Genomic DNA, 20,600 nt, shown 5'->3' with positions numbered 1-20,600 from the left:
GGGGATGTCTCTGTTTGCCGGCGCTCCGCAGCAGCCCAACCTATACCCCCACTGCCTTGCACAAAGTAACTTCTGCCAACAATCTGGGGCACGTTATTTCAGCTCCTTTGCATGTCCATCAACGTGTCTGGGAATCAGCTGAGATGTCACTGCCTCAGACAAACCTCCTCTGTTTGATGTCAAAAACCTACTCCTTCCCGTGTCGCCTACTTTGTTTTATTTTCCTCCCAGCTCTTGGGGCTATCCGTGTTACCGGGTTTATGTCTGCTCATCTGTGTACTTTGTCTTGTCCCCCTAGATTGTAAGCTCCACGAAGGGACCTTGTCTTGCTCGTCGATGTATTCCCAATGCCGTAAACAGCACACGGTAGGAGCTCAGGAAAGATTTGTGGAATCAATGAATGAATGAGTAAATGACTGAATACACACGTGTTTGTTTACCAAAACAACTGGGTATGTACTGTAGGTATTGCCCTGTGAATTGCTCCCACCTCCACCCCCTGTAACTGTTATGTTGTGGAAAACTTTCCATGCCGGTAAATGAAGGTCCACCTCATTCTTTTCAGTGGCATCATTATTTTTCACAATTCATTCAATCAGTACATCATCCACTTATTCAACCACCAGATACGTACTTTGTGCCCTCTCTCTGCACTGCTCTAGGATCTAGGGATACAGCCGGGAACAAACTGAATAAGCTCCCCGCTGCTCTCATGCTGCTCACATTCTTGGGAGGGCAACGGATACAGAGCCAGTCAATGAAAACACAAGTGTCAAGAAGAAACACAAGCCGGTGTGCAGGGCAGAGGGTGAGAGGCAGGGCGGTCAAGGGCAGCCTGTCCAAGCAGAGACCCTACTATCAAGGAAAGGGTGCCACCTGAGGACATCCGGGGAGGAGCATAGGGGTGGGAACAGCAAGCTCTTCCTGAGCAGGTGGAGGAATTAGCAAGTCAATGTGGTTAGTGTGGAGGAGAGGACTGGAGAGGCAGCATGGCTGTGTCACGCAGGCCCCGGGGGGCCCCAGTCAGGATTCCGGGCTCTATTTGGGAGTGGGATGGGAAGCCATGACAGCTTGCAACATAGGGGTGACCTGACTTGACATTTAAAAGGACTGCTGCGCTGCTACACAAGAAACAGAACAGAGTAGAAGCGGAAAGCTGGAGACTGCATAGTGCAGGCAAGAGAGGATGGGGTGGCATCAAGGGTTGAGAGCAGTCATGGTAGAAACCTCGAGAAACGTTTGAATTAGGGGTATATTTTGAAAAAATCATCACAGGATGTGCCAAGGGATTAGGTGTGAGAGAAAGAGAGGTGTTAAGGATTTTTCCAAGTTTGGCCAGAGCAATTGGACAAACGATATGACCATTTCCTGAGAGGCATGATATGCAAAAACTAATTTACTCAGTTGCCTTCGAGAGCATTTTTATTATTTCCCTATGTTAGTTATGTTCTTAGAAAACCCAATACATTTTTAAAAAGCGGGGCAACAGGGGATGGAGATGTGCAAATAAATATGGCATCAGTAAATCGAATGTGCTAGTAAAGCACAAACACCCTCTCTTTGACTTAATGAAAATTAAAACCTCATTACTCACCCTGATTACGAGGCTAAAATTTGAATATTTCCAAGCAGATTTAAGTAGCTTGTTTTTATATCTCTCTAGCTAGCGGCATAGGAGGTCCTGAAATATACCTTGAAAAACATGTCGGTAAAGTCTTTCAGTGACAGTAAGCTCAGTGAGCAAATCCATGTAGGGGTTTGACTGAAAGAAAAGGTCATGGTCGGGGTGAAGGGAGAAGCACATTTACAAACACAGAGGCAGAACGTAGCAGGAACATAAAATTTCTCATAAAATTTCTTACCTCTTGTTCTTCAAGAACCAGTAAGTCCTGTCAAACCAAATTTTGAAAGTTATGGCCATGCTTAACAGTGATGATTTTATTTTGACTTTCTGTGAAAGCCAAGCTCCTGTGTATGCCACTCCCCACCCCCACCCCCCAGAAGTGCTTAAAATATTCCAGTTTTGTTGTACAGAGTTTTGTAAACTACCTGGTCATCTAGGAAAGTCACATTATAGCACAGCTACCTGGAAACAAAGACGACGCATAGCAGCTGGAAGAAATACACAGACACCCAGGTTTCTCTATCTATTTAAAGCTAGCTTCTCACACATTGCTTCTGGAAAGATTTTGGCCAAGGAAAGTGTAACTATGGTATAGCAGCCAGAAACAGATGAATAACATTTTTAAATAGCACCAGCCACCCTCCCACTTGGTGGGAAGATGCCTTCTTTATCATGCGGTTTATTTTCTGTTTACTTTTTGGATCTGAGACCTTTTCTTTCCTCCTCTCCCCAACACCTGTGGCTCAGGGCTTCCTCGGGTACACCTACAGAAAGCCGCTGGAAGCAGTGAAGCCACCACTACCGAGGGGCACACACACGTGCACACTCGCACACCCGGAATGGCGGGAAAGCACGTACGTGGGCAGACCCTTGTTAAGGGAAAGAGAGTCAAAACACAGATGTCGGGAAAGCGGAAGGTGTCTTTTGTTTGGTGAAAAACAGGCAGAGTTATGATATAAAGAGGCAGAAGGTTGCCATATCCTGCTTCCTGGTCCTCGTTGATTCCGTGGAAGAGGGAAAGCGCACAGGCATGCCTGGGCAGACACGAAGTCCGCCGAGGGCCCACACTCAGCGGCAGGATGAAGAAAGAAGCATCCCAGGGGCTCCATGGGTTTTAGGGCCTGTGTCTGGGGGTCCCGTCCAGGCTCCAAGAAGGGAAGGATTAAGAATATGATAACTTGTACAGATGAGGTAATAAAGGCACACTGGTAGTGGCATGTTTATAATTCTAAGTTCCTTTACAATTTGCTATCAGAAATTAGTTTTTAAGCATCGCATGGCTTCAAATTGCTTAAGGTTTAACCAAACACACCCATTTTGGCCTCAGTTCCACCTGGGGTTAAGTCAGGGTACAAATGCTATTTTAAACATTACATGAAAACAGAAGATAAGGGACTTCACAACACTCTGTATTTGGGGGTAAGCCGAGAACTGATGACTTTATTTTAAAAGCTAACTATTTTAAAGGCATGCAAGCAAAGGTTGCTCNATGAATGAATGAGTAAATGACTGAATACACACGTGTTTGTTTACCAAAACAACTGGGTATGTACTGTAGGTATTGCCCTGTGAATTGCTCCCACCTCCACCCCCTGTAACTGTTATGTTGTGGAAAACTTTCCATGCCAGTAAATGAAGGTCCACCTCATTCTTTTCAGTGGCATCATTATTTTTCACAATTCATTCAATCAGTACATCATCCACTTATTCAACCACCAGATACGTACTTTGTGCCCTCTCTCTGCACTGCTCTAGGATCTAGGGATACAGCCGGGAACAAACTGAATAAGCTCCCCGCTGCTCTCATGCTGCTCACATTCTTGGGAGGGCAACGGATACAGAGCCAGTCAATGAAAACACAAGTGTCAAGAAGAAACACAAGCCGGTGTGCAGGGCAGAGGGTGAGAGGCAGGGCGGTCAAGGGCAGCCTGTCCAAGCAGAGACCCTACTATCAAGGAAAGGGTGCCACCTGAGGACATCCGGGGAGGAGCATAGGGGTGGGAACAGCAAGCTCTTCCTGAGCAGGTGGAGGAATTAGCAAGTCAATGTGGTTAGTGTGGAGGAGAGGACTGGAGAGGCAGCATGGCTGTGTCACGCAGGCCCCGGGGGGCCCCAGTCAGGATTCCGGGCTCTATTTGGGAGTGGGATGGGAAGCCATGACAGCTTGCAACATAGGGGTGACCTGACTTGACATTTAAAAGGACTGCTGCGCTGCTACACAAGAAACAGAACAGAGTAGAAGCGGAAAGCTGGAGACTGCATAGTGCAGGCAAGAGAGGATGGGGTGGCATCAAGGGTTGAGAGCAGTCATGGTAGAAACCTCGAGAAACGTTTGAATTAGGGGTATATTTTGAAAAAATCATCACAGGATGTGCCAAGGGATTAGGTGTGAGAGAAAGAGAGGTGTTAAGGATTTTTCCAAGTTTGGCCGGAGCAATTGGACAAACGATATGACCATTTCCTGAGAGGCATGATATGCAAAAACTAATTTACTCAGTTGCCTTCGATAGCATTTTTATTATTTCCCTATGTTAGTTATGTTCTTAGAAAACCCAATACATTTTTAAAAAGCGGGGCAACGGGATGGAGATGTGCAAATAAATATGGCATCAGTAAATCGAATGTGCTAGTAAAGCACAAACACCCTCTCTTTGACTTAATGAAAATTAAAACCTCATTACTCACCCTGATTACGAGGCTAAAATTTGAATATTTCCAAGCAGATTTAAGTAGCTTGTTTTTATATCTCTCTAGCTAGCGGCATAGGAGGTCCTGAAATATACCTTGAAAAACATGTCGGTAAAGTCTTTCAGTGACAGTAAGCTCAGTGAGCAAATCCATGTAGGGGTTTGACTGAAAGAAAAGGTCATGGTCGGGGTGAAGGGAGAAGCACATTTACAAACACAGAGGCAGAACGTAGCAGGAACATAAAATTTCTCATAAAATTTCTTACCTCTTGTTCTTCAAGAACCAGTAAGTCCTGTCAAACCAAATTTTGAAAGTTATGGCCATGCTTAACAGTGATGATTTTATTTTGACTTTCTGTGAAAGCCAAGCTCCTGTGTATGCCACTCCCCACCCCCACCCCCCAGAAGTGCTTAAAATATTCCAGTTTTGTTGTACAGAGTTTTGTAAACTACCTGGTCATCTAGGAAAGTCACATTATAGCACAGCTACCTGGAAACAAAGACGACGCATAGCAGCTGGAAGAAATACACAGACACCCAGGTTTCTCTATCTATTTAAAGCTAGCTTCTCACACATTGCTTCTGGAAAGATTTTGGCCAAGGAAAGTGTAACTATGGTATAGCAGCCAGAAACAGATGAATAACATTTTTAAATAGCACCAGCCACCCTCCCACTTGGTGGGAAGATGCCTTCTTTATCATGCGGTTTATTTTCTGTTTACTTTTTGGATCTGAGACCTTTTCTTTCCTCCTCTCCCCAACACCTGTGGCTCAGGGCTTCCTCGGGTACACCTACAGAAAGCCGCTGGAAGCAGTGAAGCCACCACTACCGAGGGGCACACACACGTGCACACTCGCACACCCGGAATGGCGGGAAAGCACGTACGTGGGCAGACCCTTGTTAAGGGAAAGAGAGTCAAAACACAGATGTCGGGAAAGCGGAAGGTGTCTTTTGTTTGGTGAAAAACAGGCAGAGTTATGATATAAAGAGGCAGAAGGTTGCCATATCCTGCTTCCTGGTCCTCGTTGATTCCGTGGAAGAGGGAAAGCGCACAGGCATGCCTGGGCAGACACGAAGTCCGCCGAGGGCCCACACTCAGCGGCAGGATGAAGAAAGAAGCATCCCAGGGGCTCCATGGGTTTTAGGGCCTGTGTCTGGGGGTCCCGTCCAGGCTCCAAGAAGGGAAGGATTAAGAATATGATAACTTGTACAGATGAGGTAATAAAGGCACACTGGTAGTGGCATGTTTATAATTCTAAGTTCCTTTACAATTTGCTATCAGAAATTAGTTTTTAAGCATCGCATGGCTTCAAATTGCTTAAGGTTTAACCAAACACACCCATTTTGGCCTCAGTTCCACCTGGGGTTAAGTCAGGGTACAAATGCTATTTTAAACATTACATGAAAACAGAAGATAAGGGACTTCACAACACTCTGTATTTGGGGGTAAGCCGAGAACTGATGACTTTATTTTAAAAGCTAACTATTTTAAAGGCATGCAAGCAAAGGTTGCTCATGCTCCCATCTCTCCTCCTCGTACCCTCTGAAGTTATTTCCCTGAAAAGCAGACATAAGCACGATGCTCCTCCACTTTGAGACTCCACAGGCTCCCTGCNTTTTCCTCGGGTACACCTACAGAAAGCCGCTGGAAGCAGTGAAGCCACCACTACCGAGGGGCACACACACGTGCACACTCGCACACCCGGAATGGCGGGAAAGCACGTACGTGGGCAGACCCTTGTTAAGGGAAAGAGAGTCAAAACACAGATGTCGGGAAAGCGGAAGGTGTCTTTTGTTTGGTGAAAAACAGGCAGAGTTATGATATAAAGAGGCAGAAGGTTGCCATATCCTGCTTCCTGGTCCTCGTTGATTCCGTGGAAGAGGGAAAGCGCACAGGCATGCCTGGGCAGACACGAAGTCCGCCGAGGGCCCACACTCAGCGGCAGGATGAAGAAAGAAGCATCCCAGGGGCTCCATGGGTTTTAGGGCCTGTGTCTGGGGGTCCCGTCCAGGCTCCAAGAAGGGAAGGATTAAGAATATGATAACTTGTACAGATGAGGTAATAAAGGCACACTGGTAGTGGCATGTTTATAATTTTAAGTTCCTTTACAATTTGCTATCAGGAATTAGTTTTTAAGCATCGCATGGCTTCAAATTGCTTAAGGTTTAACCAAACACACCCATTTTGGCCTCAGTTCCACCTGGGGTTAAGTCAGGGTACAAATGCTATTTTAAACATTACATGAAAACAGAAGATAAGGGACTTCACAACACTCTGTATTTGGGGGTAAGCCGAGAACTGATGACTTTATTTTAAAAGCTAACTATTTTAAAGGCATGCAAGCAAAGGTTGCTCATGCTCCCATCTCTCCTCCTCGTACCCTCTGAAGTTATTTCCCTGAAAAGCAGACATAAGCACGATGCTCCTCCACTTTGAGACTCCACAGGCTCCCTGCTGCCTCCCAGATGGATCTCCAGCCTGCCTTTCCAGCCTCTTCCCTGTCACCTGGCCCTGGCGTCCTCAACTCCCGGAAACTCAGCTCTGACACATGGCTGGAGCTACGTGACAACTGCCCGTGTAAGTTTCAAGGGGAGAATTTCAAAGCTATATCGATAGCAATAAGACAAAAGTTTGGCTGACATTTTTGTGATGGCCCTTTACCTAGATTATGACTCTAAACTTTTTCCTCCCAGGGCAGATTGCTTTCCCTTAGCAGTAAGTCTTGAGAAAACAGGATGGATTCTGGATACCTTCTATTCTCTATGGTACCCCGTGCAGTGTTCTATGTTACAGCTCAACAAACACAATTTGTGCTTTACTATTAAAAAAAAAACCAAACCTCACACTTCACGCAATTCTACATCACTCAGTAAAAAGATGGGCTTTTAAGCCAGTAAGGTCCTTCTGAACATACACCCTTTTGGTTCTTGGATCAAGGACCATTGAGTTCAGTGGCTCTCAGTTGCGGCTATGCCTCAGAATCACTCATGAAACTTCTGAAAAATGCAGATTCCCACGCCCACCTGACAAATCGGAATCTCAGCTGTAAGGTGCTTTATGATGATTGTTTTCAAAGCCCCACAGGTGCTTCTGATTCGGCTCGGATACGAGGCTAAGAATCACCGATGGTCTGTCTGTCCTCATCTAACACTGTGATCCGATATATATACCATTATGAGACATAAAATTCTGTTACCTTTTGGATCTCGGGATGAAAAATTTCTCTGGGGCCTTTCTCAAATTTGTCCAGGTTCATGGCACTGAAATAGAAAGGACAGAATGAGCCACAGCATGGTGGAAACTTAACATGGAGCAAGTCTCCGTGCTTCAGAGAAACTAAATAATATCTCCTAGAAAAATCACAGCTGGATTCCCTGCAGGGCCAGCACACAGGAGATCAATGATCACCCAGGGTGCTCAATGAATGGATACATGAGAGTAACCAAACACTGCACAGTACTTTATTTATATAACTGGCCCTGGATGGCACTCATCTAATAGGAAAGGAAGGGAGCAATTGGTTTCAGGCAGCCTGCCTAACCTCCAAGATTCTTACTTTTATTTATCGAAAAAGTGGTTCATTGACATTTACGTAGCAGTTAAGGATAAAATGAAATGTAAGTAAGACTACCTGGTGTTTCTTTCTTCCTTTGGCAATTCCTCTGCTATTTAGGGCAAAAGGCCCTCCTTAACAAGATGATTCTTTCACGTTAGAGTGTCAACCTCCTTGAGCCTAAGTTCCTCTAGAGGTAAAACAGGGAGTTGAAATGCATGATCCCTGAGGCCCCTGTCATTTCGGAATCCCATTATTTGTAAGCTAAACATAGTAATAGCTAATATTTATAGAATACTTATCATAATGTCGGGCAGCCTGCTAAATGCCTTCCATGGATGACCTCATCTAGTCTCTGTGAGGCAAGTGCTATTTTATCCCCATTAAATTAATTTATTTAAAAAATTTTATCCCCATTTTAAAGGTGAGGACATTGAACTAGGATAACAAAGCTGGTAAGCAGTAGAGCCAAGATTTGAACGCAGACTTCCCTGACTCCAGTGCTATTTTCACTTCCCTTTTTAAAAAGTTTTCAAGCTCAAGATTGTTAACAAACAAAGATAAATATTTTTCTTCTATCGGCAGCAACTGTAGAAGTTTTGATCTTCTCCATCTTTAAAAAAACGTCTTCTGGCTGAAATGTGCTCTGGCTACATGACTGGGGGGCTAAGAAGCGGAGATCCGACTCATATGACTAAATGAAATCATAACGAAATGAAATGTCTTCAAATACAAAGAAGAAAGGAGCTGGAGTAACATCTTTTTAGGAAAAAAAAAAAGCCACAGATCTTAAGCCAGTATAATTCTAAGTACTCCTCTCAAAGCCAGGTAAGATTTACAGCTCCTCAGAAGCAGCAAGATATTTCTGTGCTTCATAAAGATGTTAACCTCTTCACTGATGCTTTCATAGCTCAGGCTGCAGACTGCTCGGGAGAAAAGCCAGAAGGCCGAGAGCAGAAAGGAGAAGGTCTGCAATTTGGAGACCAATTCCAGCTTGAAAGGATATCTAAAAATTTCTTCTGAATCTCAGTGCCCCTTTCATCAGCCAGACTTGGTCCCTGACCGATGAAGTCCAGATTGTCACTCTAAGAGACGTTCTGGCAAGTGTGCATTGCCGCGGGGACACTGAAAACACCATCTCTTCCCCAAACCAAGCTGCAGACGAATCGAGAGTAAAGCGCCAGGGCCCTGGGATAAGTGTTCCTACTCACACAATGTGGGCCTTGGTGGCTAACGGCCCAAGTGAGGGGATGACAGGGACCTGGGTTTAAATCCCAGCTCTGTAGTTTACCAGCTGTGAGATCTTTGTCAAATCTCTTCACTTCTCTGAGGCTCTGAATCCTCCTTGGTGGAGTGTAGGTAATAACGGATCTGCTTTGTGGAGCTGGTTTAAAAATTTCCTAAGAGAATGACCACAGAGCAGTTAGCACCGTGCCCGACAAATGGAAGCCACTGTCACTGTGACATAGCCTCTCGGCTGGACTGGACGCAGCAAGAGGTACCGCCTGCGTGGTGACATTCCCGAGGGGGGGTCTGCCGCCCAGCATGGGAGAGCTAGGAGGGGGACGGAAAGGTGGGGGCAGGAGCGGCAGCTGAGCGAGGAGCAGCTAGACCGCCTCTTCATTTAACTCTCTTTGCAAAGAATAAGCACATTCTTCTCTAAGAAGCATTTGCTGACATACGAGTTTCTATTTCAAAGCAGGAAAATGAGAGGAAAAATATTTCTTGATTTTCTTTATGAAACCGAAGTATCTGCATGCCTGCAAGAAAAAAGGAGCAGGCTACGTAGGCAGTTCGGAGATGCGTAAGAGCGGAGCTTAATTCCCACCACACGCTAGCTGTGTGATCGCTCTCCCTCTGAGCTTCCACCTCCGCCTCTCCGCAGCGGGGTAACAGCAGTCCCTGTCCTACAGGCTGCTGTGAGGACAGCAGGGCGTACTGCATGTCAGAGGCGTAGCAAAATGTCTGGGACATGGTCAAGGCTCCAGAAAGTAGAGAAGTGGTATGAGAACGATCACAGGAGAAAAACACTTATAAAGACTTGTGGTGTTGGGTTCCTCCTCTTGAGTACTCACCTTAAGATGGACTTCACAGAGAGAGTTTTTGTGGGACTGTACGGAAGGCATATTTTCTGGGTACCCTGAAAAGTCAAAACACCGGATTCATGAGAAGTTTGGCAATTTCCATCTCTGAAAGAGCCTTACCTGGCCATTTAGAAGAATATATGAATCTATATATGAAGAAATACATTCTATGGTGGAAAAAAGTCTTGCTCAGGCTCGACAATATCTTTTACCATCCCCCGACCCCAACATTATGGATTTAAGCATTACTCTTCAACGTATGAACTGGTGGGTCCTTGGTGACCTGGTGCGGTGAGCAGAGGAGCCATCTGAGATGAGAAGGGGTTTGGTCTCTGAGCCAAGAGTCACATCAGCCTCAAAGACAATGAGAAGAAAGCAGTCTTTACGTGTTCAATGGGACCTCCAGCTGATATCTCCAAGTCAAAGGCTTTCTGAACTAGAAATCACTTGAATCTTTCAGAGAGGTTTTCATAATATGTACTTTTAGATTTTTCTGTGTTTACTTTTTTTTTTTAAGTAGGCTCCATAACTAACATGGGGCTTGAACTCACAACCCCGAGATCAAGGGTCACATGCTCTACGGACTGAACCACGTAGGCGCCTCTTTGTGTTCACTGTTTAAACGCTGTTTCCTCCTCTCTAAATGAGCACCCACTGTGACTAACTCATGGAAAATACTAAGTGGAAATTTGTTGTATGAAAGGGAATGAATGAAGGGTTGCCCGAATGGTTCAGGCCCGTGCCCAAACCACCCGGCAGAGATGAGCATATCATACTCTCTTTATAATCTCCAAAAAAGATATGATACAGATTTATAATCCACAAAGGATTTACACTGTATGTTTAGCTAAAGGGATTACGATGTAGTACACATTTAAAACTTTCTTTCTAACTTTGACTAGTAATAAAACTGGCAGCAAAAACAACTAGAAAAAGGCACAGGACATTTCCTGTAGGAAATTGGCAAGGAAGGATATAGGATTTTCCTTGTATTTTCGAGATACACATGCCAACTCATCTGTCCAAGCCCTGAACACTGATGACAGAGGAGTAGAGTTCTTCAGCCTCGTCAAGCCCATGATCTCTTTCGGTAAATTAAACATTCACACCCATGCCCCTGGAGAACTGGTAACCTCACCCCCACTCCATGCTGGGGAGTGTGACTTTCCAGCTAACTATCAGAAGTTGCACTAGACAGAGCCTTTCTTATGGGTTCTCGATTAGCCAGTGTAGTTTACGTTACAGAGATTTTAGGGGATTTCCAATATAGAGGAATATTATGATGGAAACAGGTAGGTCACCTGTATGGGATGCCAACCCTTCTAGAAGAGAGTCTTGAATCTGACCTTCTTGTTCGATCCCTACCTTGGCTACTTCTTCTTCTCTCCAAGCGCACCAAATGCAGTTTTAAAGAGAAGCCAAGGGTAGCCTGAGGGGGGAATGTATGGCATAGGAGAGGATCCAGCCCCAGCCTGGCTGATGGTAACATCTTCATAAGCTGCCTACATGGATGCCAAGCCCCAGGCTCGGGGGGATTGTGGATTTGTATTTTTCTTCACCACAAACTGGCAAAGCTCTTCCTCCCCATCTTCGCCCTCTCGTAGCTTTGCAGAGTTGCTCTCCAACAAAAAACACCTTTCAGTCCTGTCTTGCAGTGGGACCAACAGAGGCACAGTCAGAGTCAAGTACACGTACCTATCAGGCAACACCAAGTGATCACTGCAAGGATATGGAAGTGCGTGTCGGACATTACCCCCTTTCCGTGGCAGGTGCGTGTGTGTGTGTGTGTGCATGCACTCGAACCAGTGTCTATAAGGCCACTGCAGTGATTATCCCTGAGTAGTTGGACTTTGAGCCTCTTCTTTTTACTAGCTGCATTGTCTGGATGGAATTTGTACAGTAAGTATGGGTTTCTTTTTTTGTTTGTTTTTTTTAAAGTCTTTTCTTTGTGTTTAGAGGAAACACAGCACAGGGGCACCTGGGTGGCTCAGTCGGTTAAAAGTCTGCCTTTGGTCATGCCTCAGGTCATGATCTCAGGGTCCTGGGATCGAGCTCATGTTTTGGGCTACCTGCTCAGCAGGGAGTCTGCTTCTCTCTCTCCCTCTGCCTCTTCCCTGGCTTGTATGCTCTCTCTCTCTCTCTCACTCTCTCTTTCAAACAAATAAACAAAATCTTAAAAAAAAAAAGAAGAAGAAACATAGCACAGATAGACAAGACTGTTTAAATCAGGGTTCACACATTTAGCTATTCGTCTGTTTTAGAACGAAATGTGAGCTCATGGCGGAGGCTCATGGCTTCTTTGGGTTTCCTGCAGCCTCCAGCACTAGTTTTGGGCCCAAAGGGGCTTCACAACAGACCCCTCCTGCCAAGCTCTGCTTTGCTTTTTCAGTCCCTCCCATCCCTTCAGCACTGCCACTTGTAGCTGGTGGCAAACGCTTGCCCTACCCTGGCACGAAATGCAGGGTCTGGATCAGAGGCTCGGGGGAAGGCACTGCACTTCTCAATAGAGGCGGGCTGACTCATTACGCCAGCCCCACCGCCATCACGGGGTCCTGCGGTGCAGCTCCCTCCTCCTTGACTTCTCCTAGTACCAGCAAGAGGAGTCCCAGAGCCCCTCATTTGTCTTGTCTTCCTTGTTCCTTCTTTATGGAATGCTCCCTGCCTGCCCCTTCCCCTACTCTTTTTTTTCTTTTATAAAGATTTTATTTATTTATTTGACAGAGAGAGAGTGAGAGAGAAAGCACGAGCAGGGGGAGGGACCGAAGGAGAGGAAGAAGCAGACTCCCCACTGAGCAGGGAGCCCCAACACGGAGCTCAATCCCAGGACCTTAGGATCACAACCTGAGCCGAAGGCAGACGCTTAACTGACTGAGCCACCCAGGCGCCCTCCCTTACTCTTAATGTGGCTAGTTCCTCTTCCTCCTGCAGGTTTCTTTAAATGTCACCTCCTCGAAAAACTTTTCTGCGCTATCTGATCTGAAGATGGTTTCCTGTATCTTTCTGTATCATTCTGCCTGATCCTTCAGAGCGTTTATCACCATTTACAATGCAACAGAGACAACATCGCTCGAAATTAAAATGATCAAAACTCCCCCTGCAGCTGCTCCACCCTCCCTCCTCCAGTACCCAGCAACCTTCCCAGGCGAGGAGGTGGAGCGGCTGTTACTGCCCAAAGGCAGAAGACAGGACATGGAGAAAATCCACTCCAGAAAAGTGGAGGAAGTACAAAACTGCCCTTGTTTGAGTGGAAGGAAGGAAGAGGGAAAATAGGGAAGCTAAGGGGTTAGATGCAGGGGCCCTTGATTCTGCTGTTCAGGGGGCAGGCTTGAGGGTGAGAGACACTGCAAATAGATCAAGATAAGACCTGGAGACACCTCAGAACATTTGGACTCAGGGCTCGCTTCCCAGGCACAGCCTTCTGGAGGAATCCTGAAGTCCAGGTTAAACCTGTTTGAACCTGATGAGGGGCAGTAACTCAGCAGCTTCAAGCGTGGATAGTCAGTAAGATCAGAAACAGAAGCCTAAAGCAGGGGCGCCTGGGTGGCACAGCGGTTAAGCGTCTGCCTTGGGCTCAGGGTGTGATCCCAGAGTCCTGGGATGGAGCCCCGCATCAGGCTCCTCTGCTGGGAGCCTGCTTCTTCCTCTCCCACTCCCCCTGCTTGTGTTCCCTCTCTTGCTGGCTGTCTTTCTCTCTGTCAAATAAATAAAATCTTAATAAATAAATAAATACATACATACATACAAACAAAAACAAACACAGGCCAGGGGCACCTGGGTGGCTCAGTCAGTTAAGCATCTGCCTTTGGCTCGGGTCATGATCTCAGGGTCCTGGGATCGAGCCCCTGCAACAGGTTCCCTGCTCAGCAGGGAGTCTGCTTCTCCTGCCCCTCCTGCCCCCCCCCACCCCCGCCCCTGCGCTTAACCGCTGTGCCACCCAGGCGCCCCTCAAACAAATAAATAAAATCTTAAAAAAAAACCCAAACAGGCCAGAAAACGGTCTTCCTGATGCAGAAGGTAAGAGGCTTTGGACAAAGGCACGATCACTTCTCACTTGGCAAATGATGGGAAAAGACCATCATGGGTGCAGCTGAGAACAAGCACAGTCCTGCAACATTATCTTCTAGCGCTGGTACATCAACTCTGCTCCAGGACCGTTCTGATGATGGCAAGACTGACCCCCATTTCAGCAGCATGGGGAGGGAGCTGACAGCTAAAACCTTTCTGCAAGAAATCATTCACGAGTAAGAGCTAACTCGGGTTTACATTAGATTTTTAACTTGAACCTGCTTAAAAAGAGAAAAATTTCTGCAACATAACATGGACATTTATATAAACAGAGGCAGCAGAGCACACAGGGTAGGCTGGACTTTGGTGTCATTCATTAATTCCTTCAATAAATACGTCTCCAGCTACTTCTATGCGCCAGGTACCAGACTGGGTGAGAACAAAGCAGTTATGTGGCTTACTTTCATGGAGCTCACAGTCTAGGGAGAGAGACAGGAGTCCAAAAATTACATAGAGAATTAAGTATGTACAGCGCTGACAGCTCGGCGTGCAGTCCTGGCTTCTGCCTGGCCTGCCGCCTTCTGGCCTGTGGCCTTGGCCACGTCATTTAACTCCCCTAAAGCACAATAATACCTACTGAGGTAATGCATTGGGAAGATCTAGTATAGTATGTGGCATATAGTAAGTGCTCAATAAATGCTAGATTTTATTGTTAGTACTCTTACTATTTTTAATCATCCCCAAAAGTTCCTAACTATAATTTATTCTGTAATGGTTCCTAGAAATTCTTTCTGGGCTTTTTGAAGTTGCTGTATAGGTATGCATGCATGCAACTGTATTTATACACGTGTATGTATATATAAATTACTGGTTTTTTAAAGTGTGTGTATATAAAAAAATTACTGTTTCTATGCTCCTGTATTATTTCTTTCTCAAAAATATATACACAGCAATTTTTGAGATACTATGCTGCTGAGATAAAAATTAGCACACAGTGATTAGGTAATGGCTTTCTTTTTTTTTTTTTAATATTTTATTTATTTATTTGAGAGAGAGAGAGAGAGAGCAGAAGTGGGGGTTGGGGCAGAGAGACAGCAGACTCCCCGCTGAGTAGGGAGCCCAAAGTGGGGCTTGATCCCAGGACCCCGAGAGCATGACCCAAGCCGAAGTCAGAAGCCCAACCAAGTCACCCAGGTGCCCCTAGGTGATGGCTTTCAACAAATGCATCCATAAAGCGAGACCACCACATAACAGGACTAATGTTTTCTGAGTGTGGTTTATTTCATTGCTTCTTAATTATATACCGTACTCACTGATTCAAGAGTAGAATGTTCTATCCTTCAGGTGTCTAAGCAGTTTAAGATCTGATGATTTGGGACACTGTGTAAATGTGGATTTTCAAGCAAGATCTCACTTAATACAGTTCTCAGCACCCCATGAGCCACAGCCCAGAATCTTCCCCAGTTTTCAAAGAAGAAAATGTAGAGCATCAGCAATTTTCTCAAATTGACATGAACGAATTTGCTACTGATGTAATTTGACCCTGGTTTGCTTAAGTCCAAACCCTTTGTTCTTTCCAGTGTCTGTAATGCCTATGAAAAAATTCTCTGAGAAGCAAAGAAAAAAAAAAAAACCCAAGGGAAGAAAATAATGAGAAAAGGTAAGAGGTGAAAGACAGAGATCAACTCTAAGAATTATGAGAAGAAATCAGAAAAGAGAAGAAAAAGCCACAATAGTGACCATAAGAGAATTTTTCTGAGCTACAGAGAGGCCTGCATTCCTGAGTTGAAAGGACTTGCCTTCGTTCAGGTCACTGTCCTCAGAAGCCACCATGGACAGGGGGTACTTATCTTGTTAAGTCTTGAGTCATTTTCCTACCTCAGGAAACTGATGAAAGGGGCTAAGCCTCAAAGAAGTTCTAGAAGCACAGCTGATTGAGTGCTTGACTGAATGACCCAGGGAAACAGGAGTACCCTGTGGGCTGTACCCCTGTAATTGTATTATATTCCTCTAATAAATTTTGTTTCTTTTAGTTGAAGGTGAGCCAGCTGGTCCGTCTCAGTCTTAGTAACAGCCAAGGCTAATACTCTGTACAATACACTTCTGTATTCCACCGGCCAGAGAGGAGGGAATGGACATGTCCGGGTAGTGGCTTGTGTGGGAGAAGTTGTGGTTACACTCAGAGCTTGAAGGCCCCACCTCTGAATGGTATAATCTTGAACATCCAAACTCAAAGAACCTCATAGAAAAAGACTCATCGGAACCACTCTGACAATGACACTAATCAAACTCTGGGTGATGGTGAGGCTGCAGGGGCAAGCCAGGTACTTACTGTTTTCCTCCAAAGAATTGCTCGGTATTGAGGGACACGCTGATTGTTTTGGTCAGAGAGGGTCACAGACAGGAAGAAGGGGCTCTTCTCTGCATCATTTCCAATGTAATTCTGATGGACTGGAAAAGAGACAGGTTCAGAACGGTGAAGACACACTGGTTCTTCCAGGCCCTGGTGGGAGTAGACACTTTTTCATTCCCAAGTGAGCAGGGAACAAGAATCCCAAACCCCACTCTGGAAAGAACCTAATCACGCTCCCATTCCCCTTGGTAGTGACCGGTTCAGAAATGAACAGGTGACCAATTCTGGCCAAAAAGACAGGAGGAGAAATGGGTCAAGCAGTTTCTAGAAGGGCTTCCTTACTCCTGAAGATGGCCTTCTCCTTCCTCTGGACGTGGCAATGTCTAGAAGTGATGGCTGGAAGTGCTGCAACCACCTTGTGACCCTGAGGAGGGCCAGCCTTGATGACACCACTGAGCCTCTGAACCCACCAAGCCCAAAGCCTGCCTTACCTCTGAGCTTCTTGGCATCTAACTGATAGCACCAGCTTTCTCTAAAGTCACCACTGCTCTGCGCACTATGCTTTTGAGTGTTTGGGAGGATGACAACTTCCCCGCTGACTTCCTTCTTTATAAAGAAATATGCCTTGTCCAGTAAGTGAACTTCTTAGCATAAAACAGTATCAGATTTTAAAAAAGACATTGTTTGGGTTTGATCACTCTCATAATATAGTCCCTGCATCACATCTTCTATAAACACATGCATTAGCCTGATAAGCAGTTTATCTACCTCCTCTTGAATCCTGAAACAGTGATTATTCTTCCCTTCCTAGTCTCTCCTGTCGTTAGCCACACTCCTGTTTTCCAGCTTCCCACATATGTTCACCCGAGCCCTTCACTTAAATGTACACCGCTATTAACGACTGAGCTTTTTGTGCCAGGCATGGGGCTTAGTTGTTTCTCCAGCTACCTACATACCTACTCGGTATGTAATAGTAATACCTCCACTTTACAGATAAGGAAATTAAGTCTCAGAGAAGTGGCGAGTGACCAGTGTAAAGTCCTGTGGTTAAGAATGGCAGAACCAGGATTCAGACCCATTTTAGAGTCCCTGTGAGGGCAGGGAATGACTGCCTTTACCAGCGTAATCGCCTGGCACATGGTAGGTGATAAATACTCGTCACCGAAACTTACAGGACAATGCCTCTCTCGTTCTGTGGTGGCCCTGGAGCTCAGGGATCCATTTCTTTGCCTCATTGCCTTGAACTAAGTGTTCAAAACCCACTACAGACAGGGCACCTTGCCTTGTTAGGTCTAAAGTTGTTTTCCACCCTGCAAATTCTTACGTCTCAAATAGCTATTTAGATGATTGGATCCCCCTTTAACTCCCAAGGGACAAAAATAACTGATCAAAAAAATATATATTTTTCATAGATATATGAAAAATCCTAGGCTGAGACTGAATTGAATCTTTCAATCGACAAAGCTATTAACCTGATATTAGTGACCCTAAACTGGTCAGTTTTACACTTTTTAGGGTATTATACCAACACTTAATTTTCATTTTGAATATCCTTTCTTCCCAACCACCATAATGGCATAGTTACCTTGTCCTAAAAAATACTTGAAATACCATCTGGTGTGGTATTCTGGGTTCTCTAAGTGCACGTCTGTTCTTCGCCACGTCCCTGGCAGAGCGGTTGCATTCTGTAATCGAACAAAATTGTGCCATTAAGAGGCTTATTCAGAGAGTAAACAAGAAGCAGGCAATGAACCAGGGGCCTAAGAACCAGAGGAGTCATTGTCAAAAGCGTACAAACAGGGCTGTAAGCACATGTTCTCATTAGAAAAGACACCACGTCCACATCACAGAAGCATCCTGAAGGTCCTTGGAGTAGAGGAGAAAGAGCCGAGTGAACCAGCAGACTCAACATTTCCAACTTGAGTATAAACTTGAAATTTCTCTCCTTTCTGGCCCGAACCTTCCAAATATTTGGGAGTTGGTGCCCCCTAGAGGCACGCCCTTCTGTTTGTACCCCTGTAACAGGCCCATTTCACCTGAAATACATCTCCGCATCCTCTTACTTGAATTCATATTTATTTGTAGAATTTAAAAAATTTGTCAGGAAGTAACACAATTAATGGGGAAATTATGGATAAACATATTGAACAATCTGAATCCTCTCTCCAAAGATAGTCACTATGAATGATTTGGTATGGCTTCCTCTCACTCTTTTCTTACATTAGACATATTTTTCTTACTAAAATGCAATCATACTGAAACTCCACTGGCATCTACTTTGTGTCCTGCGTCTACGGCAGACGACTGGAACATACTTTTCCGACTCCAATATGCCTCTGGTGATTTCCTAGATGTTTGTGGTCACTGGCTTTATCATGTTGAAGGGGGGTTTCCATCAATTCCGAGCTTACAAAGAGGCCATTCTCAGGAATCAATATCGAATTGCACTGAAAGTTTTTTTGGCAACTATTGAGAGAATAGGTTAAATGGGGAAAAATCGTAGTAATGTAATGAATTATACTACTGGCTCTTCTGATGCTGAGTGGTTCTTAAATTTCTGGAACCCATCCTACTAGGTCATGGTATAGAGTATTCGTTTGATACACTGCTGGATTTTTAAAAAATGAATTATGTATCATATTTGTTAGTGAGATGGAGCTTAATAGGTTTCCTTTCTGTATGAATTTCTGTCACGCTTTCGGAGTTATGTTACTTAGAAAGTGAGTTAGGATGCTTCCTGTCTTTCTCCTTCTCTGGAAATACTGACACTCACTGAGACAGCTTTAAGGGTACTTGACATGCGTTAGCCCCACTGCATCTCCACCAACTTTATGACATAGATTTTATCTTATCCCCGACTTTCAGACGAAGAAAGGGAGGTGCGGACACTTCAGCTACGGTGCCTAAGGTTGCCAAGCTCATAAGTAGTGGAGCTGGAACGGAGTCAGTGCCAGTTATGGAGGGTTGTTTTTTTTCTTTTTAAAAAATTTTAACCATTACATCATTGTCTGTCTTCTTTTCTATGTTCTGCGCTTTTATTCCTCAAGGAGTAAAAAAGTAGGTTAATGTTTCTTAGCATTATTGTGTTTTTACTGAATTTTCTTGAGTTTTAAAAATCAGCTACTGATTTTATGTGTATATATACATATTTTTTAATTTGGAAATAATTTTGAGCTTACATAAAAGTTGCGGGAATAGGACTGCACAGAGCATCTGTACACCCTTTACGCAGATTTACCTACTGTGAATATTTTATCCCATTTATTCATTTGCTCACATACACAGATGTAATTTTTTCTGAACCATTTCAGACTAAGATGCACAAATAATAACACTTTATCCCTAAATGTCTCAGTGTATATTTCCCAAGAATAGATATCTTCTTACATAACCACAATATAGCTTTACCAACTTTTATAAATTTAACATGGATACGGTACCTCTAATCTACCATCTGCTTTCCAATTTTGTCAACGGACTTAAAAATGTCATTTAAAATATTTTCCCTCTTGAGTGCAGGACGATTGAGTTGTCATGTCTCTTTAGATTCCCTTCTTCTGGAACATTCTACAGATTCTGCCTTTTACAACACTGACACTTTTTAAAGACTACAGCACGCACCTCCCCTCTTCTTTTTTAAAATCGAGCATGACTCATTCTGGGTTTATCTGATGTCGCCCCACGATGAGGTTCAGGTCATGCACACCCGGTCGGAATGCTACACAAGTGGTGCTTGTCCTTCTCAGCTTATTGTACTTCAAGACATCCATCTGTTCCCCACTGGTGATATTAATGTTGATCCCCTGTTCAAGATGTTGCCTCTCAGTTTTGACCTTTTGGTGTGACTCAAGAAGAGCACATAATTGGATTTTATTCCCAGCAGAATTTCGGGATGATTCATTGTCAACAGTATTCACTTTATAATCATAAACCAGTGGCAATGCTGATCCAGAGTCCACTACGCCACAGGGCAGCATGCAGCTGTGGCATGACCTTGGGGTCCCCCGGCCAGCCTCAGGAGTCAGCTGACCAGACACAGGCAGGGTCTAACTCAGCATCTGGCCTTCGCCAGTCAGACGCCATGGCAGTTGGCACCACTGTCCCAAGGCCCGAGATCCTAGACACCATCAGTGGAGCCTGGAGAGGAGACTGAAGGAACCAGGAACTTTGGCCTCTGGAGCTTCCCGGGCTTGCATGGCACTGCACCAGGTCCTAGCTCTGTGCTTCTCGAGTTGTTAAACTATCACCCGTGGGTCCACCCGAGACCTCCGCCTCAGGATCTCTGCGGGCGG

General features: G+C 44.9%; 1 protein-coding gene across 3 annotated transcripts in view; it reads right to left on the bottom strand.

Moving 5' to 3' along the window:
- Positions 1-20,600, bottom strand: part of GARNL3 (GTPase activating Rap/RanGAP domain like 3) — a 146,001-nt gene that overhangs the window by 53,009 nt on the left and 72,392 nt on the right. For all 3 annotated transcript variants that reach the window (XM_034664549.1, XM_034664550.1, XM_034664551.1), the window contains 5 exons: positions 17,894-17,993; positions 16,288-16,406; positions 9,942-10,006; positions 7,510-7,573; positions 4,578-4,604 (listed from right to left, as the gene is read on the bottom strand). In XM_034664549.1, the coding sequence (XP_034520440.1) occupies positions 4,578-4,604; positions 7,510-7,573; positions 9,942-10,006; positions 16,288-16,406; positions 17,894-17,993 (375 nt within the window). The remainder of the gene's footprint in view (positions 1-4,577; positions 4,605-7,509; positions 7,574-9,941; positions 10,007-16,287; positions 16,407-17,893; positions 17,994-20,600) is intronic.

Source organism: Ailuropoda melanoleuca, chromosome 7 (assembly GCF_002007445.2).
Source record: "Ailuropoda melanoleuca isolate Jingjing chromosome 7, ASM200744v2, whole genome shotgun sequence".
In the NCBI taxonomy this organism is placed as follows: domain Eukaryota; kingdom Metazoa; phylum Chordata; class Mammalia; order Carnivora; family Ursidae; genus Ailuropoda; species Ailuropoda melanoleuca.
The sequence above is the reverse complement of the archived record's forward strand: the minus strand, read 5'-3'. Positions and strand labels throughout refer to the sequence as shown.